At 52.1% G+C, this 22,851-nt stretch overlaps 1 protein-coding gene across 1 annotated transcript in view; it reads right to left on the bottom strand.

The window, feature by feature from the left end:
• PFKFB3 (6-phosphofructo-2-kinase/fructose-2,6-biphosphatase 3) overlaps nt 1-20,622 on the bottom strand; it is an 82,712-nt gene extending 62,090 nt beyond the window's left edge. The window contains exon 1 of the mRNA XM_057730723.1: nt 20,485-20,622. Within this exon, the coding sequence (XP_057586706.1) occupies nt 20,485-20,500 (16 nt within the window). The 5' untranslated portion in view covers nt 20,501-20,622. The remainder of the gene's footprint in view (nt 1-20,484) is intronic.
• Between the last annotated feature and the right edge of the window lie 2,229 nt (nt 20,623-22,851).

The following is a 22,851-nucleotide window of genomic DNA, read 5'->3' as shown; positions in this document are numbered from 1 at the left end:
GTCTCCGGGGTCCACTGCGGCCCCCGACCCTCGGGGCGGCTGTGCGGGCTGTTTACGCAACGGCCCACGGAACATTGCGTCCACCCTCCGCTGGTCTGGTGTGTCTTTCTGCCGGGCAGGAACACGAAGGGCCGGGCACTAGCATTCATTTACTTCCCGAAAATAAACACACGGCACGCGCTTACGCAACCGGCCCCCCGCACCCAGGGCTCCTTCCTGAAGCCTCCGCGGACGCCCGGCCAGGCCCCGCCCCGGGCCAGCCACCTGCCTGCCGCGCTCCTCTGGTGCGTCCGCAGAGCACGGCCACGCCCAGGCCTTCTCGGGAAAAGCCCTTGGCCGGAAAAACACACCAGGCCACGCGGAGGCGAGCGCCGGGCCCGGAGACGCGCCGCGAGGAGCGCACGCCGCGCCCACGTGCAGGACCCGCGCCGCGGGGCAGGCTGGGGCGGCGCCACGTGAACGCGGCGTGAGGCCCTGCGGGTCGCGCGCGGACCGGCCCGTGCGCCGCGCCGGCAGCCAATCCCCGCGCCCGCTCGCGCGCCCGGCCCCGCCCCCAGGCCCGGCCCCGCCCCCAGGCCCGGCCCCGCCCCGCCGCCGCGTGTCCCGGCGTGACCTCTGCAGGGGTGGCGGGGCTTAGCTGACCATCAGCCCGGGGAGGGCGAGGCGAGGCGGCGGCGGCCAGGGCGGGGCTCCACCTGCAGGCTCCTGCCTGGCCTCCCGCCTCCTGCGCTCCGCCTGCCCCTCCTCATCCCATGGTCTCTGGCCACTCCGTCCCTACAGCCTGGCTCCAGCAGGTGTCTCAGGGTGCCACCCCAACACACGCCTCCTGGCTTGAGGGTTATTTTGAGCTGGGTATTTTTGGGAAACTGCAGACGCAGGAGAAGTTACACTTTTATAAGGGAAGTCTGCATTAGAAGGGAGGCCTGAGGACCTCACCTTTCCTCTGGCCTCTCTGGGGAACGGCCTTCCTCCCCTGTGAAGCTCCCAGGCGCCCGCCCCTGTCCTTAGCTCGGGAGGGTGTAGGAGCCTCAACTGCCTGGCAGCCTTTTGAGTCTCATATCTTTGTGGATATAGGTACGTCCATGATCTTAAAATGTTTTTCCTCCTATTAATCTTTTCTTGGGGGGAGGAGGGGAGTTCTCAGCCAACGACCTAGAAGGGTGGAGGGAGGATTGCTTTTCCTCCCCTACAATAAGCGTGGGATGTTGGCGTCCCATCCACATAGGGCCATTTTTTGCCCTTCTCTCTCTTCCCTCTGCTACCTTCCATTTTGAGATTATCTAGGATTTTGGTTATAAATATTTAAAAGTTATGCATCGAGAGTTATTGAAACCTAATCTAGATTTTCTATTTCATTATTCACCAGTTTCTTGTATCTTATGATATTATTTTTTATTTATTCTTTATTCTTTAGTTATTCTTGGTGTTTCACACCATTCTTTCAGCTACCTTCATTATCCACCCCCCACCCCCTGAGCCCCCAAGCCCCTCTGCCAGAGATCGTGAGGGTGGTAACTTGTCTGAATCTTTGCCATCCTAAATGCATCTTTATTTTGCTCTCATTTCACTGCCACATTATATACTAAGTATAGGATTCCAAGAAAAGAAAGTTTTTCCTTAGTTTTCTCCTAATGTCTGGTTTTGCCAGTGAGAACTCAGATGCAGTACTGAAAGAGACCACCTCACCTGGGGCTCCTGACTAATTTTCAGTTCAGCTGAGTCTATGTCTGCTTTTCAGTCCACCAATCATTTTTTCCCTCCAGTCATCAAAATTCCAAACTCCAGGCCCTGCAGCTCCAGCTCAGTGCTGCACCGACATCGGCAGGCATACAGATACCCGTGGGTCTTGGGAAAATACAGGTTCTGCTGTCATTCTGGGGTGAGGCCTGAGATGCTGCGTGTGTAACAAGCTCCCAGGTCACGGCGAGGGGGACCACACTTTGAGAGGCAAGGCTGTAGCTGCTGCCTCTTCACGACTGTGACTCCACTTCAATCCTTCTGAAAGTGTTAATCATCAGCCTTACACGTCTTCCCCTGTGCCCGCTACTAACTTTGTGTCTTCTCTGCATCATTGTATCCGTTAAGCCTGTGGCTTCTCTCTTCTGGTGTTGCTTTTCCTCAAATAGTTTTCCTTTCCTTTCTCCTTTTTAAATGCCTGGTGGTCGGAGCTGCCTGTTGCTTCTCTGCTCCCGTGGCTGTGGGTGAGGAGCAGGCCTGCTGCACACAGGAGAGCAGGGGGGCTCGGAGAGCAGGTGTGGAGGTACCACACCCCGTCCCCCGAACTTTTCCCTTAAAAATTCCTATTTCTTATTTTTAAAGTAACACACATGCGTTGCGAAATGACTGGCAGATATAGAAATGAGATGATGAATTCCTGGTTGTGTTTCCTCCAGAATCCCTCGTCTGTGCAGATATTTTTCTAAGGCCCCAGAAGACTCGGTGTCGGCCCCCACCTGGGCACTGAATTTACCATCCACTCGCTGCCGCCATTGCTCCTGGGGAATCAGACATTCATCACGAGGAATTTTGCCTTCCAAATTAATCACACCAGGAGTAAAGGAAGTTCAAGATTTAAAAATAAAAAAAGATTCCTGGGGGAAATATAAAAAGTAAGTATGGAATAGGAGGGAAGGAGAGGAAGAACTGTCTGGTATTGGACCAAAAGGCAAGAGAGCGGTAGGAATTTATGATATTTTAAAGCATCTGCTTCCTAGCTCTGTGTATTGAAAAGGCCCTAGAAACAGTGGTAGCCCAGGTGCAGGAAGCAAACCTGAGCCAAGGTCTGGCTTCTCACTCCTGTCCTCTGGTAAACGTAGCCAGGGCTCCTTGGGGAAGTGGCAGATCCCGAGGCTGAGACAGGATGTAGGGACGCGCCTGCAGCACCTGGTGGTGCCAGGAAATAGGGAAGAGTTCAGGAAGCAAAAGGGAGTGTGTCAGAAAGACACGGCGGCCATGCCGAGAGGGTCTCGGCCAAATCTGGAACCATTCGAGCGTCAAAAGGCATCACGTCGGGAATGGATTCTAACACATGTGATCACAGTTTTAAAACTCCCAGAATCCATGTGGGTAATTTAAGAGATGTTCTTCCTTTTGGGAGGAACGCGCTGCAGTATTTAGGGATGAAGTGGCATTATGTCTGCAACAAAGTCTCAGATGGTTCAACCACAGCAAAACACGTTGAGACAACAGCACAGTAAAGTGCAACGGCCGGGGAGTCCAGGTGACATGGGTTGTCCCCTGTGCCTGTCCCCTGTGCCGTGCCTGCAACTCTTCTAAATGCTGAACATTTTTTAAAGTAAAAGGAGAAACAGAAATGGAAAACCTCCCCCAGGCAAGGAGTGTCCCTCCTTGCTGTCACACAGTTTCACTTTCCTGACACACACAATTAACGCTGGTGTACCCGAGAACTATTTCTGAGTCATCAAACGTAAATCAAGGGACTTCCCTGGTGGCACAGTGGTTAAGAATCCACCTGCCAATGCAGGGGACACAGGTTCAAGCATGTGGAGTCCGGGAAGATCTCACATGCTGTGGAGCAACTAAGCCCATGCACCACAACTACTGAGCCTGAATGCTGCAGCTACTGAAACCCAAGCACCTAGAGCCCATGCTCCGCAACAAGAGAAGACATTGCAACGAGCAGCCCCTGCTTGCCACAGCTAGAGAAAGCCCGCGTGCAACATCAAAGACCCAATGCAGCCAAAAATAAAAAAATAAATAAAATTTTTAAAAAACGTAAATCAAAAGTGTTATGTTTATGTAGACACACAAATAAAATACATATGCAACTAAAGGGACACGTCTGGGGCAAATGAGTCCCAGGTGTTTTTTCCAACGTTCAGTGCAGAAAGATTTCCCATCTGCTCTCAGCCACCCCACCCCACCCCGCCACCCCCTGAGCAGGGCTGGATCCGCCTTAGGGAGGTTCACACGCTCAGAAGGGGCTGATTTTGAGGAGGGCAGATTCTGCCCTCTGTGCTGCAGATCAAAGAACAGCATGGATCTTGGTAATTAGGAAGCTCAGCGGTCACAGCAAAGGTCTCTTGAGAGCTGGCCCTCCCTTTGGCCACTTGTGCTGGGACGCATTTCTGCTGTCACTTAAGCATTTCATTTGTTACGGGAGGCCAGCAGGCCTCTCCCGTCTGTTCATCCCACACTCACTGCAGTGGTTCTCAAGCCCTCAGGAGGAGACCTGTGACCGCCTGAACTCTGTTGCCTTGTGTCCAGGGCCATCCTGTCAGGGGTTCTGATTCGTTTTTAATATACCCCCAGACACCCTGCGGGATTGTGACGGCGGGTGTCCCAGCTGGAATAATTTAGGACTCAATCTAAGCAGCTTGGAGAGAACAGCGTCTAGCCCAAACTCATCTCCCTCGGAAAAAGAGGTGTTTGACTGGTTAGAAGGGAGAGCAATGGGACGTCCCTGGTGGTGCAGTCGGTAAGAATCCACCTGCTGGGGACAGGGGTTTGATCCTGGTCCAGGAAGATCCCACATGCCACGGAGCAGCTAGGCCTGTGCGCCACAGCTACTGAGCCTGCGCTCTAGAGCCCGCGAGCCACAACTACTGAGCCCATGTGCTGCAACTACTGAAGCCCACACACCTAGAGCCTGTGCTCTACAACAAGAGAAGCCACGGCAATGAGAAGCCCGTGCACCACAACGAAGAGTAGCCTCCGCTCGCCGCAACTAGAGAAAAGCCCACATGCAGCAATGAAGACCCCAGGCAGCCAATAAAGAAATTAAAAATTTAGAAAAAAAAAAAGTAGGGGGAGCAGTGAAGGAGAGGTGCACTATAGAATAAAATGCGAGGAAATGCCCCAAAAGAAGTCATCGGAGCTGTTCAGCAGGGTCAACAGCACGTGGAGCCTAGAGGCTGGGGGTTCCAGAGCCAGGCAGCTGCAGAGCCAGAGATGCTGGGAATGGTGCTGGCTTTCAGGTGTCTGGTCCTTCCTGGGCAGGTCGGGCTCCCCAAAGCACACCTCCCATGCGATTGTTGTCGGGGACTGGGATAAGATTCTAATTCAATCAAGAAGAAAAGTAACCTCAAGTCACAGAATGACATTCTTTGAGGCCTGTTCTGGGCACTGAAGGGTTAATGTCCCTATTAATGCATCAGCGAATTCAATATATGGTTATCAATCAGCTACCAGGCCCGCAGCTGGACAACGGGACGCTGCCCGGGAGCTCACAGTCCAGCTGGGGAAATGCAGTGAGCACACATTAGGGCACAGGAACCACGACTACCTCCAGCTTGAAGACTTTAAGGTGAAATAAATAAATAAAATAAAATTAAAACAAAAAAGAAAAGAAAATGCTGGGTCTTTTTTGCAATGTAAATAATTGCTCCTACTGTAATAGCAAATCCAACACCTATAAACATTTTAAAAGTAAAACACAAGACAAATTTTAAAAAGACTTTAAGGCAGCCTGTGTTCTGAGCTGGGCCTTGAAGGGTGGGGTGTGAACGTGTCCATGGAGGAGGCTGTTGAGCTAGAGCAGAGCCGGGACAGTGAGAGGTACGCACGAGGAAAAGCATGCAGTGAACTGGCAAGAAATGTAAAGCACTGCAAAGCTTCGTGTTTCCAGGAGCAAAGGCAGAGTAAGGAAGATACGAGGGGAGAGAATCTCCGAAGGTAAACTTTTCCTAAGGAAGACGGCATCCTTCCCCTACAGCAGGGAGAAAACACAGCCTCTAACCCACAAAGGGGAGAGACCCTCATCCACATGCAGGTGCTAGAGGAGCTAAACCTCTGTCTCCACCATCAGCCAGCAAGTCCACAGAAATGAGTGTTTTCACCACCAAAAGGCAGGTACACATACAGTGTTCATGGGAGCTCTGGGCATAGGAACCCCAAGCCAGAAACAACCCAGGGGTCCACCAGCAACAGGAGGGACACACAGTGGAACACTCCATAGCAACAAGGATGGACCAAGTCCTTTGGCAGACAACCGCAGGGAAAGTCTCATGGTCAGAATGGTGATGGGAAGAAGCCACATTCAAAAGATATGTAATGTTTAAAAAAAAAGAAATTTTGCCATTTGCAGCAACATGGATGGACTTGGACGGCATTAAGCCTCAGTGAAATAAAGCAGATGGAGAAAGACAAAGACTGTATGATATCACATATACGTGGAATCTAAAAAATACAACAAACTAGTGAAAATAAAAAAACAGAAGCAGACTCACAGATACAAAGAACAAACTAGTAGTTACCAGCGGGGAGAGGGAAGAGGGGAGGGCCAGCCTAGGGGAGGGGGAGTAAGACACAAACCACTAATGTATAAAATAAGCTACAAGGATGTATTGTACAGCACAGAGAGTATAGCCGATATTTTATAAGAACTATTAATGGAGTACAACCTTTAAAAGTTGTGAATCTCTATGTTATACACCTGAAACTTGCACACTACTGTAAATGAACTATAATTCAATATAAAGAATATTCAGAAGGGAAAAAAAGATACGGGATGCATAATACCATCTAGGAAAGTTCAAGAACAAACAAGATTTCTAATGGGAGAAGTCAGAATAGGGGTTCCTGGTGGGAAGATTTTTGAATGCCAAGGGCACCAAGGAGCCTTCGGGGACTGGAAATGTTCTCTAGCTTTGATCCCGGTGCTGGTCACACGGATGTGTACGTGTGTGGAGACTGACTGAGACCTGTACACTTACTGCATGTATGTTACACCTCAGCTAAAAAAAAAAAAAAAAAAACACCTCAAAAGCAAGCCAATAACAAAAAGGATTGACTTAGGTCTTGGTGTGAACCACCTTTTTGAAATCACTGAAGACATAAGGCGTATGGACCCCAGATTAGGACAGAGAGACAACACTTCAGAGCAGGAGATACTGGCCTGTCGTGACTTGTTCAAGCCACCTCTGCACACACTCTTCCCAGAACTCAGTCTGAGGCACACTTTGTAGAGGGGATGAAGAAGAGCAGTTAATTAAAACCAATTTTCTGAAGACCTTCACGATACCCAACAAGATAACTAAATACACTACATGTATTACAAATCACACGTAAGCATCATTCCTACAGCCCTTTGGGGGCTAAAAGTCAAATGCATGTTTAAGAAGCCAATCCTAACCACATGGGGGATGAAGGAGGGTCGCTAGAATCGCAGGAGGAACTCGCTGGAAGAGATGACCCAGTAACTCCTCCACTTTATAGAGGAGAGAACGAAGGTCCAGGGAGATGAGCGACCATCAGAGGCTCTGCGGCAGGTAGAGACATCCCAGGACTGGAGCCCAGGTCCCTCCTGCCTGCCCGCCCGTCAACGTTCCCATGCTCCCCGAGGTCTCCTGGGGTAGCTCCCAGGTCCAGGTCCACGTCACCCCTGCCCTGATGACCCCCTGCCCTGAAGCCGGCCCCCACAGAAGGACAAGGACATGATGGGCAGGCAGAAGTCCAGACGGGGCCTGGTTCCCCCTGCTCATCTGTCACCTTGACGAGGTCTGTGAAATCTTTCTCATTCGGCTCATCCAGCAAGTGGAGACAAAACCTTGCCTCTCCAAGGCTGAGAAACCAGCTGCCGTGTAGAAGGTGAATTCTTTGTGTTTCGGGCAACAGCTTTCTTGATGTCTAATTCACCCATTTAAAACCATGCGATTCACTGTTACTTAGCGTATTCATAGGCTTGTGCAAACATCACAATGCTAGAACCTTTCCATCCCCACAAGGGACACTTTGGCTGTCTCAGCCTCCCTCTCCCTCCCCCTCTAACCACCAGGCAACCTTGAATCCACTTTTTGTCTCTGCAGACTGGCCTTTTCTGGACAAATATCCATGAAATCATACAATCTTTTGTGAAAAGACTTTTCACTTAGCGTGTGTTTCAAGGTGTGTCTGGGTCGTGGTATATTTCATTCCTTTTTATTGCTGAATAGTATTCCATTGTGTAGATGTACCATATTTTTAAATATTTATCAGTCCACTGACATTGGGTGGCTTCTCCTTTTAGGGGATTATGAGTAATGCTGCTATGAAAATGTACATATATCTTTTTGTGTAGACTTATTTTTCATTTCTCTGGGGCATATTCCTAGGAGTGGAACTGCTGGGTTATACAGTTGCTGATTCCTTTGTATAAAAAGTGCCCTTGCTGGGACTTCCCTGGAGTGGTTAGACTCAGCCCTTCCACCGCAGGGGGCGCGGGTTCCATCCCTGGTCGGGGAAGTGGGATCCCACATGCCGCACGGCGCGGCCAAAAACATTTTTTTTAATAATAATTTTTTTTAAAGTGCCCTTGCCTGTACCCTTGGGAATGGTGGGGTGAGGACAGCTGAGGAGAGCGATGGGGAGGGGTGAGGGCTCTTAGCTGGGTGGGCAGGAAGGCCTCTCGAGAGGAAGTGGGGATGAAGCTGACACTTTGCAGGAAGCAGGTGTGGGAACCCTGGGGGGAGGTGGGGGCGGGCAGGGAATATTCCAGGCAGGGGAACAGTTCTTGCAAAGGCCCCACCATAAGCCTGGCCCGTGTGAGGACAGAAGAAAGGGGCCAGAGGAACCACGGTCAGGGTAGGCGATGAGGCTGGAAAGGTGACCACACATCTCTCATCACTGTTTGAACTTCTCATTTTGACACTGAAGAATTTCAAGTAGCACAAAGACTTTCCATGTATCCTCCACCCAGATTCACCAACTGTTAACATTTTGCCACATTTGCTTTATCATCCTATGTGTGTCATTACTATTTAAATAAATATATACATATCTTATATATACAGAATATCATATATAGTATTTTTAAATTATTAAATATTCATACATATTACTTTTTTCTGAACCACGCAGGTAAAATTTGCCCCAATTCTCCTTAATACTTCCACGTTTATTACCTAAAAGCAAAGATGCTTGCCTACCCACATAACCACAGGACAGCCATCAAAAGCAAGAAGTTAACTCAAATACAATACAGGCTACAGATGAATTCTGCCAATTGGCACCATCATGCCAGGACCCCGGGCAGGACCACCCGCCACATTCACAGTCCTGTCCCTAATCTGGGTCCCTCCCTCTAAGGACCTAATACTTCAAAGTACCTCCTACTTGACATGGACTCTCCAAATCATTTCATTTCTCTGTTAAAACTTCAATATAATCAGTAATAGCAGAAACAAGAATTTGAAATTTTAAAATACGACTTTATGTCCTATTTTGATGACAGGCGACATTCGGCCCCGGATTGACCGTCCTCTTCTGGCTACGGGTCCACTTCACTTAGAAAACAATCCCTCTGGTGGCCACCAACAGCAGTCTAACTGCCTTAAAGCTATTTTATAAATCATGAAAACTTACGGCCTTCGGAGCTGCTGATCTTTTTAACAAGTAGGAAGGAAAATTCTTCCTGCTTTTGCGATTTGGGGACCTCAGGTGTAGAGAATTGGGTTACTTTTATTCATCTCATGCTCCCATCACTGATCTTTGAATGGCCCTCTTCTGTATTTGTTTGCTTGTTTAAATGACAGAATAGACAACCAGAAATCCATCAGCCCGTTGACATCTGGGTTACCGACTCTGATTATATCTGTCTGTGTGTTCCTCTCTCCCGGGCTCCTGCCTCCCTGCAAAAAGAAGTAACCATTCTCCTGAATCTTATAAAAGAAATATCCTTTCATTATATAGGTATTCCTTAAAAACATATTTTTTTATTTTTAAATTAAATTAAAATTTTGTGGCCATGCCGCACAGCATGTGGGATCTTAGTTCCCTGAAGGGGTGGAACTCGCACCCCCGGCATTGGAAGGTTGGAGTCGTAACCACTGGACCGCCAGGGAAGTCCCAAAAGCATGTCATTTAGTTTTTGTTGTTTCAGTTTCATTTTTTAAAAAAGTATCTGACTATATCCAATGTTTTGAGATTTTTTTTAAATAGTCACGAACAGTACTGAGTGTAGCTGTCTTCAGAGTGTAGCACATTCAGAAGGCCAAAGAATATTCCATTATGGGACTATACCAGGGATATATGCATTTCTTCTCCTGTCCGTGTGCTTTCGGGTTGTTTAAAGACATTGCTAACAGAATATTAGAGTAAACACCAGCTGCCCAGAAGTCTCTCTCAGTGATGCACCCAGGAATGACACCTGGTTACAGGCTGTGTGGATTTCAACTTTACAAGACAATTCCACACTGTCTCCCAGGCACCTGTATCAATTTACATGCCTGCCAGCAATACATCAGAGCCCCTTCTGATCCACTTTCTCCCCGACACTTGATAACATCGGACTTCATTTCTGCCAGCAAAGAAGAATAAGATGGTGTCTTCCATGAAGACCTCCACCTGCGTTTTCCTGAGCAGTAAAGAGGCTGAATTTCTTTTCTTTCTTTTTTTTTTTTTTTGTTTATTATTTTTGGGGGTACACCAATTTCAATCATCTGTTTTTATACACATATCCCCGTATTCCCTCCCTTCCTTGACTGTCCCCCCTCGAGTCCCCCCTCCCTGCCCCAGTCCTCTAAGGCATCTTCCATCCTCGAGTTGGACTCCCTTTGTTATACAACAACTTCCCGCTGACTATCTATTTTACAGTTGGTAGTATATATATGTCTGTGCTACTCTCTCGCTTCGTCTCAGCTTCCCCTTCACCCCCCGCCCCCTCCCATACCTCGAGTTCTCCAGTCCATTCTCTGTATCTGCGTCCTTGTTCTTGTCACTGAGTTCATCAGTACCATTTTTAGATTCCGTAATCTTTTCTTTCTTCGTCCCATTACACACTGCCTGATTTTTTAAAGGTTTTACCAGTCACTTGGTTATTTCTAACAGAAGCCAGAGAAAGGAACACAGCCATGGAGACACACAGGCTGTCCCCGTGCTGGGCACAGGGGGGTCTCCTGAGCATGGAGGACAAGTTTCCCATGTATTACTTATTGGGAGGCATCCGCGAATGAACTTGTAGACGTTTTATAAGCTTAAGAAACCAATTTCCTCTAAAGCAGTAGTGACCACATGACCTTTCACTGCATTCAAATGACTTTATACAAAAAGCTTTTATATCATCCGGGATTTGCATCAAACATGATTTCAGCTTGAAGTGGGTTCCGTTTTTTGTTCCCCATTCATCTCTGGGAAATGATGTAACAACAGCAAACATGATTCATGGTAGAGTGTGGATGCTGACTGACTCATCTTCATGTAAAGGGGGTGATATTTGAGTTTTTGGTTTTTCACACAGAAGCCAGACAATCTGCAGATTCAGATTCCTCTGCTGTTATTCCAGCAAGTTGACGACAAAATTCTTGTTCTGATTTCTAACACGTCTGTCGGCAGAATTGCTTTGAAATGTATCTTCCCCACTTTCAAGCCTGTAACCCAGGGCCAGAAAATTAACTTGGGTTCTATTTGTTGTTCTGACGTGAATGTTTTCAAACCTATTTCTCTCACATGAGGCCATCTAGGGCTCATCAAGAGCGTTGGCTGCAGGTGGGCAGGGTGGCCCGCCGTCCCAGACTGCCTGGGATGAGGAGGTGGCTGGGTTTTGGGGCTGTCGATGCTAAACTGGGGAAATCACAGGTGATCTAGGGTCAGCTGGTCACCCCGTCAGGAGGCTAACTTGGTCAGCTGGAGGCTGGCCTGAGTTTGTTCAGGAAGCCTTCCTGGAGAGAGGTTTTCCTTTTCTCCCCACAACGGGGGCCTTCACGGTTAACGGAAACTGAGGAAGGGAGAGAAATGTAATTGATGCTTTGGTACTACTGACATGGAAACACTGGCCCCTTGGAAAGCCTGGCAGTCGCTTCCATCCCAGCTTGGAAGCTATCCACGTCCAGTGCCACACGGAAACTTTACGGATCCCTTACGTGAGCCAAGCGTAGTCAACCCCGATTGGACTTGGAAGCCAGTTTCTTCTCACAAGAAGCGTCCGTCTGGAGACGGGCCCGGAGCATAATGGATCTCTGCAGAGGGCCGCCTGCCAAGTCCCAAACCTCTCCAGTCCTCTTGTGGTTACTCAACGGGCACCGAGCCCTCCACTCCCACCCCGCTGAGACCTGCCCCCCTCAGCTAGTCGAGGGGCAGTTAACAGCAGCCAGTGTCCTCAGCATCCCCGCACATCAGCCAGGGGGCAGTCGTGGGAGCCACCCCGACTCACCCTCTCCCCACCGCCACATCCAGGCCATCCACAGACCCGGCTGTCTCCGCCTCCAAATGTGTTCAGAACCCAACCTCCCGCCACACCCCCTGGACCCCAGCCCACACCACCGTTCATGGGGCCACCTCAGCCCACTCCCTTGTCACCTGCAACGTGGTCTCAGGAGGGCAGCCACGTGCCATACAGATGGTTTTATAATATTGGGCTGTCCAAAAAGTTTGTTCAGTTTTAAGTAAAAGACACAGTTTTCATTTTCACCAAGAACTTTATTGAACAATGTATTCATCAACCGAACAAACTTTCTGGCCAACCCAATAGAAAGTTAACTCTTGCCTAGCCTCCACTAAAACCCTCCCAGGGCCTCCCCCTCCACGCCAAAGAGGAGGCCAGGGCCTTACAACAGCCTTGAGGACCCACACGACCCACATCCACTTTGCACCAGCCCCACTCGCCTCCACACTCGGCCCACTGTGGCCACAGGGCCTTTGCACCTGCATGACCCCCTGCCGGACACTCTCCTAAGATACCACATGGTCCGCTCCCCCACTCGCTTCGGTCTCTGCCCAAATGTCCCCTCAGTGAGCATCCTATCATCCTATTTAAAACAGCAGCCCCCCACCCCCTCCCTCTTCTTTCCCGTTATTTTTCTCCCCAGCACTGGTACCCATTGGACACATGCTGCACTCACTCATCTGTTACTGTCTGTCTCCCCATCAGAACGTAAGCCCACAAGGGCAGACATCTCTGTCCAGTTCCCTGCTGCACCCTCAGCACCACACCCAGCCCTGCTCCACGAGGCGCAGAACAGACATTTGCCGTGTGATCAAAGGGCTTATGCAGGTGACTAAAATACTGAGAACATCACGGGGGGTCGGGGTGGGCAGAGGCAGCCCAGCCGGGCTCCAAGTATGTTTCTTGTCGTTTCCTCTAAAGTTTCTCGGCTGTAACCCTCCCTTTCCTAATGTTCCCAAAATGTTTATTTTATGATGTTCCCCAGAGAAACATGGCCTGTGCAGACGGCTGCTTGGTGGGGGCCTCCCTCCTTTCACAAGGATCCGCAGCTTCCTCCCAAGGCCACCTGGCTCAGAAAGCCCCCCACCTCACCCCCCAGGGGACGAGCAGGTCACTCACACCCCCAGACTTGCCAGAGACCCTCAGTCACACCCAGGGCTCGAGCTGCACAGGAGTCTGGGAGGCACCGGTAGGGGCTTCCCGGCCCCCAAGGTACAAGAACAGCATTTTCAAGAACGTAGGTCTCTTCGGGTTTGTGCCCTTGAAATGGATTTACTGGAGCCTGACCAGAATCTTTGTCAATGAAATGGAATAGACTGGAAATGTCACCATGTACCTCATAGCCTAAGGATAAGATTGTTTCATGAAGCTTTCTGCCCAGGCATCAACCCAGAACCATTAAAGCAGAATTTCTGGCACATCAGACTTTTTTTTAAAAGCGCCCCAGTTAGGATAAAGAAGATGTGGCACATATATACAATGGAATTTTACTCAGCCATAAAAAGGAATGAGATGGAGCTATATGTAATGAGGTGGATATCCCTAGAGTCTGTCATACAGAGTGAAGTAAGCCAGAAAGAGAAAAACAAATACTGTATACTAACTCATATACACGGAATCTAAAAAAAAAAAAAATGGTACTGATGAACCCAGTGACAAGACAAGAATAAGGATGCAGGTGCAGAGAATGGACTGGAGGACATGAGGTTGGGGAGGGCAGGGGTTGAAGGGGAAGCTGGGATGAAGTGAGAGAGTAGCATAGACATATATATACTACCAACTGTAAAATAGATAGCCAGTGGGAAGTTGCTGTATAACAAAGGAAGATCAACTCGATGATGGATGATGCCTTAGAGGGCCGGGACAGAGAGGGTGGGAGGGAGTCGAGGGAAGGAGGGGATATGTGTATAAATACACCTGATTGACTTCGGTGTACCTCAAAAACTGGTACAAGAGTGTAAGGCAATTATATTCCAATAAAAAAAAAAGTGCCCCAGTTAACTCAAATGTGAGGCCAGGAATGAGAGAAATGGTGCCCCTGTACCCACTTTTCCTGGCCACCATCAGCCACCCCCGCAGTCGCAAGGCCGCGGCCCCAAGGGCCAGGAGCTGCAGGGAATCTCACTTCACCCCTCTTTGTTTCCAAACGGGGCAACTGAGGCCGAGTGCCACCCAGGGACGGCCCGGAGACCCAGCCCGTCACCGACATGGTGGACCTGCCACCACCTGGTCTCCAAGCGCCCAGGCAGGGTGTCTCCCCAATGGCACACATCTAATGCCTCCCGAGGGCACGTTCTCACATCCTCAGACGCTTTGTGCAGCTTCCACGTCACTTCTGCCACCCGTGAGTACCTGCCCTAGCCGCTCTCTGTCCCGACAACGATGGATGAATAGAGAGGAGCCCTCTGCAAACACAGACTCGCTGCTGCAGGGCTCAGCGCCTGGTCTCTGCAGGCTGTCACCTGGGGCCATCACACAGGGGGCAGCCGAGGTTATAAAAGACCGGGGCTCTTATGTTACAGAACTCAGACCTCAACTCCTGCAGAAGAGCAGGCGGGGCAGGGGCCAGGGGTGGGAGCACTCCTGCCCTCCCCTGACTCCCTCCTCCCCTCCCCTGACTCCCTCCTCTCCTCCCCCCTCCCCTGCCTGTGCCCCTCCCCCGCCCTTCCCGGTTTCTCCTGTGACTTTGTGACTTCTTTCCTGGGTTCCTTTATCCAGCTTTCACCTCAATACAGCAAGTGGGAAGGACGGGAAGACACAGCCTGCCTGCCCCCCAGAGGCCCCCAGGTGCTGCTTCCTGCACCTCCCAGGAATCCGCTGCAGATGAGCAGGAAGCAGGAAGGCTGCCCACAGAGGTGCCAGGAGCTGGGACAGAGGTGACCCAGGCCCTGCCCGGGGAAAATCCTGTGAAGTTCAAGGAGAGACGCACATTCCTTGTAGGGGAGGTAATGGGGTGACGGACGCTTCACGGATGTACAAATCCTGAACACATGTGAGCAACTGGTACTTTTAGCTCCACGGGGAGAAGAGCGCCTGCCCACACGGGGCCCCCAGGTCTGAACTAACCAAGGTGCAGACCACACTCAGGCTCATAGCACCAGGTGCTGTTGTTAAGAACCCAATATTTGCCCCCCAAAGCACCAGAGTCGTGACCATAGTAAAAATCAGAAGTGTCCACCTTGCTTACATTTATGATGTGGTACTGTCTTTATTTTAAATTACATGTGAGGGCTTCCTAGGTGGCGCAGTGGTTAAGAATCCGCCTGCCAATGCAGAGGACATGGGTTCGATCCCTGCTCCAGGAAGATCTCACATGCCACGGAGCAACTAAGCCCGTGTGCCCAAAAAAAAAAAAAAAAAAATTACATGTGGAAGGATGACCATAATCTTTCAGTGATTAGGGACCTGCTGGTCTTACTTTGGTTCTGCAACTACCCACTGCAGAAGAAAATGGAGTTTTGGACAAATTAACCAGGCACAGGATTTATGAAGCACATGCGACCACCTGGCTGGACAGAAGTCTGAGATCTAGACCCTCCCCAAACTGAGGACAAGTAAGTGCCTGCAAGAGCCCCACCTGTGTAGAATAGATGGGAAATGGGGCAGAGAAGATATGAACTTGAGCAGAGCCTTAAGGAGTCACCGTAAGCCTGAACGTGCCCACGTGTCTATCCACGTGTGTGCAAATGTACCGTGAAGGATGGTAGCACCTGGGAGGGTGTGGTTGGGTCTGCTGAGGGGAGAGGATGCGGAAGAGAATCCAGGTGTGGGACCATGGGCGCCCTGGTGGTCTCTACTGGACACTGAGGACATGGACCACAGCAGACGATGTGCTTTAAGGTAAAGGGAAAGCTAAGAAGGGCACAGCCCGGGGACCAAAGGCCTGAGAAGACAAAGCAGAGGATTCAGAGAGGAAACCTGGAGACAGAGGCCCTGATGGAAACGGGCTGGCCCGGCCTGGCTGGCAGGCACTTCCCTGGGGCAGAGTCTCTGAAATGCAGCCTGTCCTGCCCAGCAAGCTGCCAGGGCCCAGGGGAGGAGAGCGCCCCAGAACACAGCCTGCCTGCAGGGCCCCAGAGGGGAGGGCGGTGCCGGCCCAGCACCAGAGCTCAGGGGAGGGGTGGACGACCAGGGACCAGCCCAGCCTCCCAGAAAGCCCAGTCGGGGTCTTCTCTTTACAGTCCTACTGGGAGAGAAAGGAAGGAGAGGTCCTGGGTTTGGGTCCAAACACGTGACCTAACTGCGATGGAGTTCCCGCTGCCAGCAGCTCATCTGCAGGAAGCCCTAAGGTGCTGCATTTCCTGCGAGGGTGGGACTTGTCTTTGCCCCTGTGCCCAGCAGGGGATGAGGCAGCTCCCCGGGCAGCTGTGGCCTGACATCCGGCTGGCCTGTCATCTCCATGCCACCAGACCAGGATTAGGCATCCAGCCCCTGATAGCTGTGTCCTGGGGGCCACGGGAGAGAGGAGAACAAGGAAGACTGTCCCCTCGTGCAGTCCCATCCCTTCCGCCTGCCTCTGTCAAGGATTCAGAAGAGTCAGGCGTCTAAGTCTGTCTCTCTACTCCTTTCTAACATGGAAGACACTGCTGGTTCACAACGGCAGGCTTTTCCTACTGTACAGTCTCAGCCTGACACATATCACAGCACGTCCCATCCAACCCCATCATCGGGGTCCGAGCCAGAAAGGCAGAGCCTCAGTCCAGCTCTGCCCAGCACACAATCTGACCGTGGTGCACAGAGCCTCTCTAAGCCTCACTTCCTTCACCTGCACCATGGAAATAGCCCCTGGGGCAGTTGTGAGGATAAATGCACATGTGCAAAGCACTCAGCACAGGACCTGGAAGGTGGTCCCGAAGTGTGAGTTTGGTTTCTTACTGTCATTTATTATGAGATCCTCACCCCATTCTTGTCCCTTCCGAAGGTGGGATGTGCAGGAATACTTAGGACTCCACCATCTGAAGACATTTTTTTCAGCCTCTCCACCCAAAAAGGACCTCGAGAATTTGATCAAGACCCCAGTCTCTCAACAGAGCACCCCCTATCCCCCTAGAAAATCACCATCTAGCCTGCCTTTAACATCCTCCAGAGGGAGAAGCGCCTAGTCTCCAGATTTAATCTCCCCATTCACAACGTTCATCCTGGGTCCCACCTAAGTTTTTCCCGCCCCCTTTGTTCTCACAAATTTCCCTGCTGGTCCATGACAGCGCACTGCCTTCTTAATCAAGCCCATCTCAAAATTCCAGCAGCTCGGCTGAGGGTGGAACTCTGTTCCCCTCCCCCCCACCCTGCACAGCCCCCAGCACCCTGGAGCCACCAAGGAGAGAGGCCAGGGTGGATGTGAGCATGTACGTGGTGCCACAGTGAAGGTCACTGTTGGCTGCTGCCCGCCACCCCAGCCCCACCCTTGACCCCCTCAGGCTACACAGTCCCTGCCACGTGGACACACTGGGGAGGTGTGACCGCGGCCAGGGAACTGCCGAGAACCCCAAGCGTGCCTGGCCCAGAGCCGGAGCTCAGTCCAGAGAAGGAATGAATGAATGAAGAAAGGAATGAATGAAGGAGCGAGGAGTGGCGAGCAGTCACTGAACTCCACTCTAATTATACTCAGTGCCGTCGATCGAGCCTCCCACAGGCCAGGCCCAGGACGAGTACCAAAGATCAGCGTGTCATCCGCTCGTTCCCCCAGATCCGCATCACGGAGGGCAAATCCACGCGGCCCTGCCCCCAGCAGGCTGACCTGCACACGCATGACGGGCTCCCTGGCCCTTGGCTGCCCCTGACCTGGGGTTAGAAGGAGGAAGCAGCAAAGGGTCTCTATGGGGCCACGAGCCGTCTGCATCGTCCAGGGAGGGGCAGCCCCCACTGGACCACCGGCTCCAGTGACCGCTCGACCCTCACCACTCAGGCCTCCTGTGGCGGGACTGCCGGACTTCCACAATATCCCTTGTGGTTCTCCTCTACCCTAACCTGAACCTCTGTAACAGGCCCTTCACTAACCTCTTCTCCACCTGCCTGATGTGAGCGGGCGTGTGCTTCCTGCCAGGCCCTGACCCAGCCAGTCCCCGCGTCTCACTTGTCAAGACACAGAAACAGCCTGGGAAGGGAATCGGCGGTCACTTAACCTTCTAGATGTGAGCTACAAGGAAGTCCTTCTCCACCTGGCTTCTCTTCGTTTTGCAGGGAGAGAAGCAAAGTCTTTTCATTTCCCATTTCTTAAAGTACTTTTTTGAATAGTTAATAGATTCAGATGGTTCAAAATTTTTTTAAAGTATAAAAAAGTATATTCTAAAGTATGAATATATATACTGTATATATTCTCTCTCTCTCTCCCTACACACACACACACACACACACACACACACATTCTGAAGTCTCCAGCCCCTCACAGGCCAACCTTTCCTCCTACAGGCAGGTCCAGATGACGTCTCATCACCAGATTGAACAAACCTGGTCTCACCATCTTTTCCACTTGCTGTGTTTACTTCTCAACAGGAGGTCCCAACCCAGCCAAGTGGGGAGGTTCTGCCTTGGGCTGGAAACCCTCCGGGGCCTCCGCCCTGGCTCACACCAAAGCTTCCAGAAAACCCAACAATGCCCATTTCTCACACCCTGGACCTTCAGGAATCAGCATTCACAGAATGGAGGGGCAGAATCCACGTCTCCAGGCAGCAATGTTCTCTTCAGATTAGAAAAAAAAAAAAATCAAAGCTTAACATGGTTGGCAGCATGCAGACAGACTTCTGTCGCATGTGACCTAACAATGCCGTCACAGAGGGAAACCTTCACACGTGAACGTTCACTCAGCTGCCCAGGTACTCAAGCCTCCTGCAGAAGGCTCCCTCCAGCGCCGTGACAAGTAAAGAGGTACTTTGCCTTCTAGGAGTTTGCCTCCAAAGATCACAGGACACAGTCGATAAATGACCATTCACACTGCAGCTAAATGAGGTCAGGTGGGAACTCGGGAGAATGTCCAGAGCCATGGGCAGCACCGTTATATATGGAATAATGGAGCCATTGAAGATGCTGACTTTGGGTCCACACTTCATCAGCTGAGGACCCAACCGAACCCTCAGTCCCTGCTCTCAGCTGTCACCTTTCTCCTCAACATCCCCACAGCACAGGGAGTGCCCACCATGCCTCTTCACAACCAGGACCTCACAATGGCACCTTAGCCACCTGTATTTAAGGGACAAAGGCCAACAGGGTAAAAAGGGCAACCACAGCGATAACCTAATGATTAATCGGGATTATGAGAGAAGCAAAGAGACGGCCAGAAAGGTGGGGCGGAGGCAGAGGCAGGAAGCCACGCAGCCCGTCCCCAGGAGCCCAAGGGAGTCAGCTTCCTCTCTGTTTGCCTCGGGCAGTGGTACCCGTGTGGGGGTGGGGAAGCCTTGGGTCCGAGTGACAATAGGTCACCAAGCCCAAGGCACTTCCCACACAAACAGAAAAAAAGCAGGAGGAGTCCATCAGACAGCTCTGTTCGGAAAGTAAAACGAGTCTCCTCCATCCTGGGCTCTGACCTGAGGGTGGCACGTCCCAGCCCAGCTCTGCAGCGCCCCGGGAGCAGTAGGGCCTCATCACCCGGCCCGGAACATGGGGCCACGGGAGCATCTGGGGCTTTTCCGGCAGGCCTCGCGCGCGCAGCCCGCGGTGCAGGTGAGCCAGGTGGGGCGCTGGGTGCCGGCTGCCAGGCACAGGGAGGCAGGTCTGGCCTGGTAGGGAGGCAGGTCTGGCCTGGTGGGCCGGCCGCTTCCCCGCGCCTCCGCCTGCTACCCCGCGCTCCTCTCAGCCGTCCCGGTCCCCACACGGCCGTCCCCGTTCACGCGCTCGTTTTGCGGATGAAGAAACCGAGTCTCCGGATGGTTAGATGAATTCCCGAGAGTCAGAGGGTAGAAAAGGCCGGAGACAGGACCTGCACTCAGATCTGCTTACACACCCCCAGCCCTCCTGTCCTTCCGGGAGACTCGGACCGCAATTCGAGCGCGCCGCTGGGACCCCACGCTGCAAACCTCTCGCCACCGTAGAACAATCCGCCTTCCCCCCACCTCCCCAAATCTCCAGTCTGCCGGAGGAAGCCGATTCCACCTGCAACTCAGAACTTGCTGCGGCGCGATGCGGGTGCAGTTCAAGTACCGCGATCCGCTCTCTGCGCGCCGCCTCTGCCGCCCGCGCTGCGCACCGGCTCGGGCACGTGGGGTTAGCCGCCTAGGGCCGCAGGGGGAGATGCGCGCTCCGCGGGGCGATGCGGAAGGAGTGGGACAGTGCGGAGCCGCCGGGGACACCGCGGCACACGGGCCCCGCGCCCGCCCGGCCGCCCCCCAGCACCTGGCCGCGCAGGTCTCCCGCCCCCGCCGGGGCGCGCTCGGGGGGGGGGGGACCCCGCCTACCTTTCCGGAAGGGCATCGCGGAGGGGCGCTCCTGGCGGGGCCAGCCCGGGACACCGAGACCGGCCGACGTGCGAGTGCCAGCCCCGCGGCTCGGGGTCGCCTGCGGGCGCCGGGTGCCGGGCGAGGGAGGGGGAAAGGGACATATTTGGGCAAAGGCCGGCGCGTCACCGGCGGAGGGAGGAACCGCGGCGAAGCGGGAAGCGCGGCCCCGGGGCGGGCCTCGCGGAAACCGCTTAACCCCTGCGCTCCCGGCCGGGCCGCGCGCCGGTGGCCTCCCCCGCCCGAGCCGGGGTCGGGGTCGCGAGCCCCCCACGCCGGGCACCGGAGCTGGGCCTGCCTCTGTTGATGCCCCTGAGCGGAAAGGCAACTCCGGATCGGGAAGAAAATCAACTCACTCATCCCCACCTCGGGCGGCTGGGGCACAGCATCCCGGGGAGCGTTAGGGGAACTTTATTCCATTTTAATCTTTTCGTCCTCAGGCCCAGGAGACCGCTCGAAGGGCTGGTTGACTTGATTTGAAATTAAATGAGGCCTGGAGAGAGCAACCCCACACACAGCTCAATAAATATGTTAAAAAAATGATGGTAGTGGGACTTCAGGAACTATACCCCAGAGAACTGGGGGAGGGGCGCACCCCTCACATTACTGTTTATTTTGCCTTTGGGGAGGACCAGCACCTAAGAAAACGCTTTATTATTTGGTGGACTCCGATGTCCCGAAGGTAGGTCATCCTTCCAGTCAAGTTAAGAGTTAATTCCTGTGGTAAGTGCTATTTCACGTCTCAGCTTGAAGACACGATGTTAGCACAATCTCCTGATCTAATATTTAAAGCGCCCATGCAAATAGCAATTGGCCCACTTTCTATATAGTGAAAAAAACATCCAGGCGAGCTGGAAAAGTCAGAGTCAATGATTTGGTTTGCTTTGTTTGTTTTTTATCTTCTCTTAATCAGAGTCAGTTGTTAGGCCTATTATCTTTTATGGTTAATAGTCCGAACTCCCTGCACCCCTTCCGAAGGGAGAAGGAAGTAGCCATTGGGTCAGATACTGTATTGTGAGCCAACTTGGGAGCATAGCCCCAGTAGAGCCTTCTGGAAAGACACTGCTGCCTGGACCCAGCTGGAGACCTGCAGAGTGAACCCTGGTGAGTGTGGGCGTCAGTCCGCCTGAGAGGGAGAGAAGTCGGGATGTTGGGGGAGTCCCAGATTCAATGCTGGAGCGATGGTCACCTCCCTCTGCCCTTTTGCCTGCCACGACCGTAATGCCTGGTGGACGTGCACTTTAGTCCATGGACCTAGCTGCCACGGAAGGCACACTGTATCTAAGGCCAGGAAAGTGTCAAGACGCACATCTCAGAGTCAGACTGCTGTGAGTCATCCTGATGCCAGAGGACTTGCACTTTGAGGTGGACGGGGCTTTCATCCTCCTGGTTGGCACCTTTACTGCCCTGTGGACTCACGTGATATAGGAAGAAATATATGTCTGGTCTTTTTCACTGGTTCTTGGCACACAGCTCCTAAAACCTTTGGAATCTCTGGAGGGATCTTCTGTATGCTAAGGAGATGACCGGTGGCTGGGAGCCCCTAGGTAGACTCAGGAGAGGGGCTGGTGGCCGGAAGGACTAAGCATGATTAGAGGACTGGAAATTGAGATCAATCACCAGTGGTGAGTGATTTAATCAGCCATGTCTACCTCCGTGAAAACCGCACCATGACGGGGCTTGGAGAGCTTCTGGCTGGTGGACACGTGGAGGTGCCGGGAGGGTGAAGACTCCGCGCCCTGCGCCCTCTCATCTTGCCCCCGAGCATCTCCTCCACGGGGCTGCTCCTGACTGGCAGCCTCTGTAATCAACTGGTAATAGCAAGTGAAGCACTTTTCTGAGTCCTGTGAGCCATTCCAGCAAATTATCAAACCTGAAAGGAGGGGGTTGGAGGAAGCCCAGACTTTGTAGCCAAATTGGACAGAAGATGGGTACCCCAGTATCTGAAGTAAGGCAGTCTTGCAGGACTGAGCCCATAACCTGTGGGATGTGGGCTAAATCCGGGTAGTTTCAGAACTGAGTTGAACTGCAAGACATCCAGTTGGTGTCCAGAGAGCTGGACAGCTGCCTGTTGGTGTGGAAAACCCACACATTTGGTGTCAGAAGGGCTGTGAGTAAAAACAGTTCAGATTCATGCAGCCTGATCTCTCCACTTCAAGTCTCACCTGACATAGGAAAAAGAACACAGGGCTCCTTACAGTCTGGTTTCCCTCCCATGTTCAGAGAGCAGCCCTCTCAGATTTCTGTGGTGGTTATTTAATAACCCTGAGAACATGTGTCTTTTCACCACCAGTAAGAGGCAGCCAACAAGGACGTCTCATACGTGAG

The sequence above is a fragment of the Hippopotamus amphibius genome, chromosome 4 (genome assembly GCF_030028045.1).
Source record: "Hippopotamus amphibius kiboko isolate mHipAmp2 chromosome 4, mHipAmp2.hap2, whole genome shotgun sequence".
Classification (NCBI taxonomy): domain Eukaryota; kingdom Metazoa; phylum Chordata; class Mammalia; order Artiodactyla; family Hippopotamidae; genus Hippopotamus; species Hippopotamus amphibius.
This window is presented reverse-complemented; position numbering and strand designations above follow the sequence as displayed.